At 44.4% G+C, this 10,809-nt stretch overlaps 1 protein-coding gene across 1 annotated transcript; it reads right to left on the bottom strand.

Annotated features, from left to right (window-relative positions):
* Positions 1-5,067: 5,067 nt before the first annotated feature.
* LOC133893177 (hydroxyproline O-galactosyltransferase GALT5-like) lies at positions 5,068-9,076 on the bottom strand. The gene is made up of 7 exons (XM_062334149.1): positions 8,134-9,076; positions 7,069-7,301; positions 6,694-6,981; positions 6,488-6,616; positions 6,197-6,370; positions 5,740-5,847; positions 5,068-5,641 (listed from the first exon to the last, which is right to left on the bottom strand). The coding sequence occupies exons 1-7, from the start codon at positions 8,954-8,956 to the stop codon at positions 5,432-5,434; spliced, it is 1,965 nt and encodes a 654-aa protein (XP_062190133.1). The 5' UTR covers positions 8,957-9,076; the 3' UTR covers positions 5,068-5,431.
* Between the last annotated feature and the right edge of the window lie 1,733 nt (positions 9,077-10,809).

Genomic DNA, 10,809 nt, shown 5'->3' with positions numbered 1-10,809 from the left:
AAAATAATATCGTGGCTTTTAGAAAGACATCAAGACTGCATACAACAACTTATGCACTTGTGAGTATCATAGCTTGGCATCGTCTAGTACTTCGCTTACATAGTAAACAGGTTTCTGGGTCTTGGCCTTCTTATCGAGATATTCCTGTTCGACCACTAGGACCATGCTTACAACTTGCGAGGTAGCTGTAATGTACAAAAATATTTTATTTTTTTTCTTAGGTGAGATTATAATTTACAGAGACGATAAATACCTTTTTTAAGTCCTAAAAGACCTTCTCTGCATCTTTCGTCTACTTGAATCGGTTCTGTTTCTTCAACAGTTTGAAGAAAGACATCCCTCGCTTGCCCATCTTGGAGATGAATCGACTAAGAGTTGCTATGAATCCTGTTATTTTTTGAACATCTTCAGTGTTCGAGGTGACCACATCTGGTTGAGAGCCTCAATTTTGCCCGGATTGGCCTCAATACCCCGACTTGACACTAGGAAACCGAGAAGCTTGCCGGATGGGACGTTGAACGTGCACTTCTCGGGGTCAAGCATCATACGATACTTCCTAAGGTTACCAAACATTTCCTTGAGCTCATCAATCAAATCTTTAGTTCTAGATTTGACTACAATATCATCAACATCAGCTTCAATGTTGTGCTCGATTTGGGGTGTAAATAATTTTAGATACACCTTTGATACATAGCACCAGCACTCTTTAAACTGAAAGGAATTTACATAACAAAATACACCAAAGGGAGTAACAAAAGTGGTTTTTTATTTGTCCTCTATCCCCATAGTAATTTTGTGATACCCCAAATAGGCATATAGAAAATACCACAATGCACAACCTACCGTAGAGTCGGCAATCTGGTCGATGTGAGTAAGAGAAAAAGTATCCTTGGGACAATCTTTGTTAAGGTCAGTAAAGTTGACACACATTCTCCACTTGCCATAGGATTTTTTTTTTCACAATGAGAGGATTCGCGAGCCATGTTGGATGACGAACCTCTCGAATGAAGCATGCCTTTAGAAGTTTACCAACCTCCTCCTAGATGGCTTGTTTTTCTATCCTTCGTAAATCTTCACTGTTTCTGTATCACGGGTTTGGTGCCGGGTTCCACAGCTAGTCGATACTCGATCACATCCCTAGGGACCCCAGGCATATTGAACGGTTGCCATGCAAATATATCTTGATTTACCCAGAGGAAAGTGATGAGCTCGAGTTTCTATTTGGGATCAAGGCCGCCCCCTATCTTGACCGTCTTGGTTGGTTCAGACGAGTCGAGGGGCACTGCCTTGATGCCACCACTGACTTTTTTTGTCCTTGGCACCATCATTGGTCTCACATTTGGCAATGTTGTCGGATCTGGAGGCGTCGGCAAGGTTCATGAGCTTGGAGTCTTTGGCCTTGGTTCAGCTGATGGAGATCATCTTTAGTTCTTGGGCGTCATACCATTGAAGTCGGCAATGAACTGAGCCTTCAGCTCAGCCCATGACCGGATCGAGCTGGGTGGCAGGTTCAACAACTAGGACCTTATAGGTCCATTGAGGGAAATTAGTAGGTAATTAGCCATCACCTTATTATCACTGTTAGCTGCTCGAATAACAGTGGTGTATATCTAGAACCACTCGTTGGGGTTGAGCTTCCCTTCGTACTTCTGAATTGGACCTGCTTTGAACTTCTCGGGTCATCGTATCGATTGAAGCTCAGGTGTGAAGGATTCACAGCCTCCGTCGAATTCTTCAAGAGGAGAAAGGGGAGGACTGTCATGCATGTCCCTTCGAATAGGGGAGTCACATCAATCGTCTCGTCCTGGTAATCTGCAGTCGCTATAATGATGATCATCCTCACAAACGGTTGTCTATCACTTTTTATAGATCATACCTATAATGAGGGATGTTGTCCCTCAAGTCTTTCTGGCTTCTGCACCTATGGATAGGGCAATTGCAGTTTGTCCTGCAGGATTGTGCTTGAGCTCGACCATTAGTGATTCCTTGAACCAGCACCTTTTTGGCTGGGGTTCCTAGAGTTGCTAGGGTTATATACTCAATCAACCTGGATCTAAGCTGCATCGAGCAGTGTCTTGAGTTGATTGACCATCAAGATTAGAGGATTCATCGGATCCAACTTGGGAAATGATCTTAGAAACACATGAGCACCCTGGACATTGACTTTTGGAGTATTGAAAACACCACTGTCAAGGCTCAGCTGTGGTCGAGCTGATGTTGCTCTGTGATCGCTATTTTGAGGGAGTTTGTTCCTCGATCTTGGAACCGTTGCTGGTGGAGGCATCACCTGACCAATAGGCATTCCCACAGCAAGTCAACGCCAATATCAGAGTTCACCTGACCTTTCGCTGTCCGTTGATGATGGGTGGTACCGGGGATAGGCAAGGATCCCACTGCGATTGTCCCTAGTGGTATTCCTATAGCGGCGTTGGTATCTTGGGCGACATCCGTCACTGCTGGATCCTCAGAGATTCCTACACCATCATTTACCACAGCATCCGAATCTTCCACATTCTGCTCAACGGGTGTGTCGTCGGCCCTAACCATGAATACGAATCGATCTGTTTAGGTGCTCTGGCCGTCGATAGAGTCATCAGTGTCCATGAACTGAAAAAAATTAGGTTCCTTGGGATCCCAGTCGAGGTGTCCTACCTCGCGATATGCGTCCAATGGACTGGACTCGATGATACCAGTGTGGACCAGCCCACCTTGACTATCCTAGTTGTAAACCATAATCCCAAAGGTGATCTCAGATCTAACCGGATGTGATGTGAAGATGACTGCTGGTGACTCAAAGTGGTCGTAGAAGCCGGTGTCAGAGAATCAGCCGCGGACGCGCACTTGAGATATGATTGATCCTGAAAAATAGATGAAGTCCCCTACCTGGCACATTAAATGTTAAAGATTATTTCCCAACAATATATCTGTAATTGAAATAGGGTAACTTCAAAATCAGGAATCGAGTAGGAAACAAGACACACGATGTATACAGGTTGAGTCTCAGTTGGGGTAACACCCTACGTCTTGTGTGAATGATATTGTATATATAGCTATCTCGAGTACAAGCAATGTAGCTAGACCTATTACAATAGAGCATATTGAATCTAAACTAGTCCAGAGTTGAAGTCGTCGAGTCTCTCTGATTGCTAGGGTCTTGTTGCCACTTGCATCGAGTTGAGTATGCGTAGATTGTTCTGCCTTCGTCCTCCCAGGGTCTAGATCCCCACCTTATATATGGTCTAGGCGCTGCCCTGTAGTCGATAAGGAGTTCTTTGTCTTGTCGGCCAGGACAAGGCAACCGAATCCAACTAGGTACTAGTCGTACTCGAGTCGGTTAATCCGATTGAGACATTTCTAATATACGTTTTTAAAATCTCCGAGTATACAGGGTCCCATATATTTAGGTCCATAATATCCAAAGTTGTTAAACATGTGTACAATGCATTCCATAAATATACGGTATATTCTTTGTGCACATATACGTTATAGTTAGATATTCGACACACCCCACCCCTCTGCTCTGGTTTGGCATTTTGGCCCTCCTATGTTCAAAACCTGGCGCCGCCCCTGGTCGCAAGAGCCCCTGACCTGCAGCGAAGCTGTATGGATTCCCTACCATCAAATAGTAATGCTTAATTACTTGAGTATTTTAGTTCGAATGGGTTGCCCAGTTGCCCTTCATGTCACCTGGGTTTGGTTGAGGTCTGGATCTTGACATATGTGCTCTTTGCTCTTGCTGGTATTCTACAATCTGCCGTTGCAGCTCCTGCTTTGATTGAGATCACTTAGGGTCCTGCATCGTTTGAAGATCGTCGGGCCTCTTTAAATACTCTCTTAGTAATTCCGCGTTCTCATGTTTCTAAACGTTGCGAGGGGCATCTTTTCAGCAGAGCTGTATTTGCTTGTGTTGTGTACCCACCATTCATCACCTTGGAAGTTGGAAGGCCTAGTCTGGCTTGGCCAAAGTATTCACTGATTGTTCTAGCTTCTGTGTATTCAGTCGCAAATGCTGGAGAGAAATTGGAAAGTTCTGTGACGTTTGTTCGTGCTTCTGTAATTTCAAGATGTCCAACTAGGTTGCATTGACATGCAGCAACAGTTGTAGTTCTAATCTTTTTTCAGTTAAACAGTACCAAGTTCTAATCTTTTTTTGGTTAAACAGTAGTTCTTCTTGAGGTATCTATTCCTATTCATATGGACTGGATTGTTCCCTTGCAATACAGCAGAGTATTAACACGCAGTGGATTGTGCGTGTCCAGATTCCGGAAGCATCGCTTCAGGTCTTTTTATTTTTCAGAATCAGGCATTGTTTGTGTACTTCCGTTCTTTTCGTTTTGAGAGGAAAGCCACCATGTACTTTCGTTCTTAATAAAAAAAGAATTTTTCTTCCTTCCAATTTGTTTGCCTAAAAGAAACCTTTGTTCCTCTCGATTTTATCGAGTCATTACACATTCAATAAATGATCATCAAGCATTTCTTATTCAAAAAACCCTTGCCTTTTGTTTAACTTGGGACAATCATTCGTGGCTCTAGTATGAATCTAAGGTTTTAATTGAACTTTTGTTTATGTTGCTTAGGACAACAGTTAGCTTTTTAGGCTTTTAGTAATTTCAGCCTTCAGTTTTACAGCCCACAGCACATCATCATCATCATTATCACACGCGACTCTGCCCATAATTTACGTGGATTATAGATGATTATTTGTGCTTCATTCTGCGGTTTTACAGGCTAGACACAACTCAGATACAACACTTGTAATAGGGAGTGATCCGAAGTGCGTGGTAACGGCTGATTACTTGAGGATTCTAGCTCGCATGGCTTGTCCTCCACATCCTCCCATGCATGCATGCATCTTGGATTTTGTCGAGGTTTGGATCTGATATGCATGCCCGTTATCCTTGCAAGCAAAATATTCAACTATTGGCCACTGCAACTCCTGCTTTGATTCAGATTCAACTATTTCGTCATGTGAAGATCGTCAGCCCTTAGTAATTCTGCATTCTCATGTTTCTGAACATTGTGAGGGAAAAGGCCAGTTAGATACAGCTAAGTTCACCAGCTCTGAAGTCTCAGCCCACACAACTCCGTATAAGATAAATAACAACTCGAAATTTAATCCTTTTTACACACAAACACCGCAAAATTCCTAGGTCAAAAGATTTTGACGCAACTATAAATATGCACAAGTATAAAAGAATCCGAAGAACATGGATCAGGTGTCAGAATCAACAGCGGAAAACAGGCCACCGACCAAAAGAAAGAATGAACGAATCATATCGCAAGTCCAGAAGAGCAATCTCCTCTGAACTCATCCTTAGCATCTCTGGTGAGATTTTTCAGCCGTCGCATAAGCGAGCTGTGCTTACGAGTTGTTGATCACCCATCTCTCTTTGCTAAGAACAAACAAATAGCTGCGGAATTTTCGCCATTGTCATCTAACGTTGCAGCACTGGGCGCTACCGGACTGCAGTTTCCTCCACAGGCAGATCATGTGCTGCGGGGACTGATAGTGCGCCGTGATGTAGCCGTTGTAGCAGCCTGACTGGTAGAACCTGACATCGTGCCGAATCTCCACCGGCCGGCGCGTGTTGTTGAACTTCTCAACCCACATGCCCATGCTTACGTCTTCCATCTTAAACAGCTGCACCAAAATGACACGACTATTTAGCTACTGCTTTTTGAAGTGCAATGTGTGTTACCGCAGTTGCAATAGATAGATAAGGTGGGAATGATGCTTACCCGAAGTGTCTGGTTATCGAACTCAGATACAATGTAGCGTGCAATATCTGATGAAATTACGTAGCCAGGTCCATTAGCATAGTTTGGATATACTTCTTCCGGCCATTCCTGCAGGGGAAAAGATGCAATTTTTTTAGGGATAATGTATTTATCTTTAAATAATTTTACTATCTATGTTTATCAACAAGAGCTGTTGCCCACTTCTGAAAATAAAAACTAGGTTAGAGAAAGGGCTGACAACTAAGGACGACCACAGCTGCCTCAGAAGAGGCCTATGCTAAAGATACATAATATCATAAATGGCCGGGAAAAGGAAAATCAACAAAATAAAATGTGCTACTTGGTCACCCACACTTGATGATTGGCTGATAGCAAAAGAAAACACAGATGCAGGACATTGCATGACCAAAACACTATTCTTTCCAGTTTCACAATTACAGAGGAAAAAACAATTTACCTCATAAGTTACAGCCCACTTGCCAGATCTTAATGGTCGATGGAAGTAGTTCATACTTCCCACATACACACTTTTATCACTACGAACTTTCTTCACTTGATCCAGTACTGAATCGATTCTAACAAATGTATCATCATCACATTTCATTACATATTTTGCAGGGATGACACGCACCTGTATAAACAAAGAACATTAACTGAGCATAATATGAATGAAATTGACCTGTAAAGGAACATGGCAGAGCATCTTGCATGAAAATATGTAATTGCCTGACAAATTGAAATCACTTACCCCATACTCCGCAATGGCAACAGTCTTCAACACAACAAGGTCATAGCTATCAATGAAAGATACTATAACAATGTCACGGAAGAACTCTGCTTCCTTCTTCAGTTCTGCGTTGACCTCCTTTTTTCCATTCTGTAAATTTGTTTAATTCGGTCAGAGTTTGAGATATGCAAATGAGTAGTAAAAACATGTGTCAAAGTGGTAGTTACCAGAGCCACAAAGAACCGAGCTACAATATTCAATGACTTCCTTGTATACATCATCCACGACTTCCTTACAGCCATACGCTCAGCAAAATGGCTGGCTGCTGAAAGAATGCCAATGAAAAGCTCAACAGGTTCAGTCGGCAATGGTGGGGCTCTCCACTGTTCAGACATCTCAAGGTATCTCTCTGGTGCGAAACTAGGATGTGAATTAGGTAGAGAACTAGCAAAAATCGACTCAATATCAATGTCTCCGTTCAGAGACAATCCAGTTGCATCCTCAAGAGTGTAACCCTGTCGAGAACATCAGCTGGTGTCAATTAGCAATGCATACCTTCAGGACTGCTCATCAAGATTTATGAGGCTTTACAGTGAACTTACAGTGCGGTAAGGAAATGAAGCAACGTGCCGCCCATCAACATTGACATGGTAACCTTCCAAACCAGCTGTTAGAGTCATGACGAATAGCTTGCCTTCTGCGAATGGGTATGGCCAACTGATGTGGACATCCTTTGGTCTACCAATCAAACGTTTCACCCACCATTTCATCTTTGACTCCTCCGACTTGTTGTCATCGTCCTGAATCCATTTCTCACACTTGAGTTGCCCATCAACTGAAAGACCAAAGTGACATGTCACACAAAACATGCCAATTTGGCAAAGCAAAGTTGTGGTGCACATTCTTGAAGTAAAAGAAATCCAAATTTAACTTCAATTTCAAGTTGAAGCGTTTTCAAATAAATCGCAAGGAACTGCATTACTGACTTGCTGTAAACGAAAAAAAGGCTCTGAAAACAAAATTTAGTCATTTCCGGGGTGCTCACTACTTCAATGACTCATCAAACATGGTTTACAGTCAGTTGGTCGCAATCATCGCGAAGCTGGACTAAGCTGGAACTATCTGGACATATAAACTCTAGAATATGAAAACAAAGCACACGCAACTAAATGAAAATTATTTTTGTTCCTCTAGTAAGAGAATAGAAAAGAGGAAAAGAAGTTTAGGTTCCCACCGATAATTTGACAAGTCAAACTCTACAGCTCCAAAACGCGGTTGCAGGTCAATTTGAAAAATTAAACACGTCACCATCAGGTCAACACACCACATTCTCTTGAAACTGAAAAACAGTTCGAACTCTTTCTAGAAATGTCTCTTTCTAGAAATGTCCAGCCCTAAGTTTGTACCTTTCGTGCCCAATTCCACCAAGCGACGCTATTCCACGCAAATTTCAACCGCTGAAGTTGAGAGTCTTCAACTTTCCTAACTAGACCACCCATTCATAATCGTACCAACCTCGATCTATCTCGATAATTCAGATTCTAAACTAACCAACATGCTAACCAGAACAAGGGATGATTAGATCGAATCAAGCTACGCAAAAAAAGAAATCAAAATTAACCAAAAAAATCAGGATCTCGATTGAGAGGTTGGCAATGGCAGCTCACCGGTGTCCTCGGCGGGGCGAGACGCGAACCCCTCGCAGCGCTGCGACTGCCCCCACTGCATCCTGTAGCAGCTGTTCATCTCGATGACCGGTTTCCGGCTGTAGTCCCCGCGGATCCTGGGGTTGAAGTGCAGTATCCTCGGCGGCGCCTCCCCGTCGACCGCCTTGGTGCCCACCAGCTCGACCATGAACTGCGACACCATGAGCGGCGCCTCCCCGTTCCTGCGCTCGGCGATCTTGGGGTCATGCTCGGGCCGCGCGGGCCGGGGCCGGGCCACCACGGTCACGTGGGAGCCCACCGCGAGCCCGCAGGGGAGCTCCACCACGCGCGCGCCGTCGAAGGGTAGCTGCTCCCTGAGCACTGAGATCGAGGCGGGGCAGGTCGGGGCCCGCGACGCTGTGGACGCGGCCGGCGGATTGGGGTTGGGCGCGGGGGAGTGGAGGTGCGCGAGGTGCAGCCTGGCGGCGGCGAAGGCGTCGGAGGCGGTGGTGTCGAAGGGGGTGGCGGTGGCGTTGGGCCGCGGGAGGAGGAGGAGGGAGGAGAAGATCGGGAGCGTGGGCGGGCCCGGGGCCGGTGCGGTGGCCGCGGGGAAGGCCTGCTTGGCGGGGCGGACGGGGGAGAACGGGGACGTGAAGGCCGCAGCCGCCTCGAGCTCCCGGCGGCGCGGGTGCTGGATGGGGAGGGACGACGAAGAGGAAGCGGGGGAGGATGCCAAGAAGGGCAGCAAAGGAAGCTCGAAGAGGAGGACGAAGGCGAAGTATCCGGCGGCGGCGGCGAGGAGGCCCGTGCGGAGCAGGCGCTTCTTCCGCGGCGCCGGCGGCATCGTGGCCTGGACGGCAGCGGAAGGGAAGGGAAGGGATGGGAAGGGAAGAGGAGGAGGGAGGGAGGGAAGAAGTAGCCGTTTGCCGGGGGACAGGTGAGGGGCGTGGCGTCAGCTCTGACCGTTGCGGTGCAGGGCGGCGGCGGGGAGGGTGGAGCACGGAACAGCGAATGGGTTGGTTAAAGTCTCGGTGGTTTTACCACGGAAAAGAAGAATCTTCGCAGAATTTATAGAGGGTCAAACGTGAATACTGATGTTTGAATGCTATGGCCACAGATGCAGATAAGGCTGGACGAGATTCAAATAAATTCACCTAAAACATGTTTGCATAGCATTTGTAAGTTGCAAAGAGCATTTATATACCTCATTGTTTATTAACTCAGGTAGATAGTTATCTAAAATGATTCAAGGGGAAAGAAATATCTAAATATTTATTTTGATAGTAAGCAGTTTACAATGTTATTTGTTAACGTATATATACTTTTACTTTTATAAAATATATAAATTATGATAGATCTAATCGATTTTTACCGTTCATTTGAATCGATCAAATGGTCATCGTATAAAGTTAAACAACTATTTCTCTTTTAAAAATACATTTAATCTCATATTATTTACCTTTCATATCTAGATATCTAATATTTATCTTTCGTATATTTAAAAATATATTCAAAATCATATTATTTATCTTTTATATCTGCACGTCCAATATTAGACATATCTGAATCGACTCTGATATAGCGTCACACCATAACACTCATACCAGATGGGTTACACGTAGACCCCTGGCTCCGCTCCCCTGTTGCATGGCATGCAAGGTTCACAAATTTGATAGACCCTCGAAAACCACCCGGGGTCGGTAATCGTATAGTAATTCAGTGAAATTTGGTAGAAGCTGGTCAGATTTTTAAATTTTTTTGAATTTTGAATTTAAGTTTGATCGGTAATAATTCGGTTTCTAAATATTATGCAGACCGAATTTACTGATAATCGCAATAACCGAGCGGTAACTGCCTGCGGCTCCTGCGGGCAGGGGTCTGGCACCGGCGTGGGGAGCACATGCGCGTGTCTCGGCCAATGACGGCCGCAATTTCGCCGGGACGGTGCGCGATTCCCGTGCCACCGGCTCGGTGCCGACCGCGCGCCATGGTTTCTCTTCAACGCCCGCGTTTCATGCATGTTTCTCGAGCCCCCTCTTGCTTTCTACTACTACCGTGTGCCGCCGTTCCCGTTGTTGCCCTGCTACAACGTGAGATGCATATTTTTTCCACATATTCTACAGCTGATACGGTTCTCCTACGTACTTCCAGTCCCATGTACTGCGAGAACTCCTCGATCCAATGCGGTGCACGCGAAGACGGTCATACGCACGTACGCGGGAGAGTTTGGAAAAGTCTACTAGGATCTAGGTACGTTTGTTTGGGTTTTTGTTTTTAATTTATCTAGAAGTTATGCTTTTAATTTATCTGAAAAGTTATTTTAAAATATTATATTAGTTTTTACAATAAATTTTTAGTTTCTTAGTATATATCTTTAAAAATATCTATTAATAGGCTTTTTAACTTTAGTTTATTTTTCTCGTAAATAGATTTCTAGTTTCTACAGAAGTCACTTCTTTATAATCCCGTTTATTCTGACTTCTGACAGCAGCAGAAGTGGAATCAAAAGCTAAAAACAAACAGAGGCTAAATTAAAGGAAGTTGCGTTGTCTGAACATGATTGGTTGGTTGGCAAACGTTATCGTGGTAAATATTTAGTTCTATATTATAATCATAGTTTGCCATACTTTTACCTTATGTCTCACCCATTATAATTTCTAGCTTTTTCAAACCTTAAATAGGACGTGGCGAATAAAT

This window comes from Phragmites australis, chromosome 15 (assembly GCF_958298935.1).
Source record: "Phragmites australis chromosome 15, lpPhrAust1.1, whole genome shotgun sequence".
Classification (NCBI taxonomy): domain Eukaryota; kingdom Viridiplantae; phylum Streptophyta; class Magnoliopsida; order Poales; family Poaceae; genus Phragmites; species Phragmites australis.
The sequence above is the reverse complement of the archived record's forward strand: the minus strand, read 5'-3'. Positions and strand labels throughout refer to the sequence as shown.

What these genes read in the sequence shown, in the direction of transcription:
- LOC133893177 (XM_062334149.1), bottom strand. Translation starts at nt 8,956, where the DNA reads ATGCCGCCGGCGCCGCGGAAGAAGCGCCTGCTCCGCACGGGCCTCCTC. An exon ending in CTTCATTTCCTTACCGCACT is followed by an intron (nt 6,982 to 7,068) that starts GTAAGTTCACTG and finishes TGTTCTCGACAG; the next exon opens with GGTTACACTCTTGAGGATGC. An exon ending in AGTGGGCTGTAACTTATGAG is followed by an intron (nt 5,848 to 6,196) that starts GTAAATTGTTTT and finishes TTTCCCCTGCAG; the next exon opens with GAATGGCCGGAAGAAGTATA.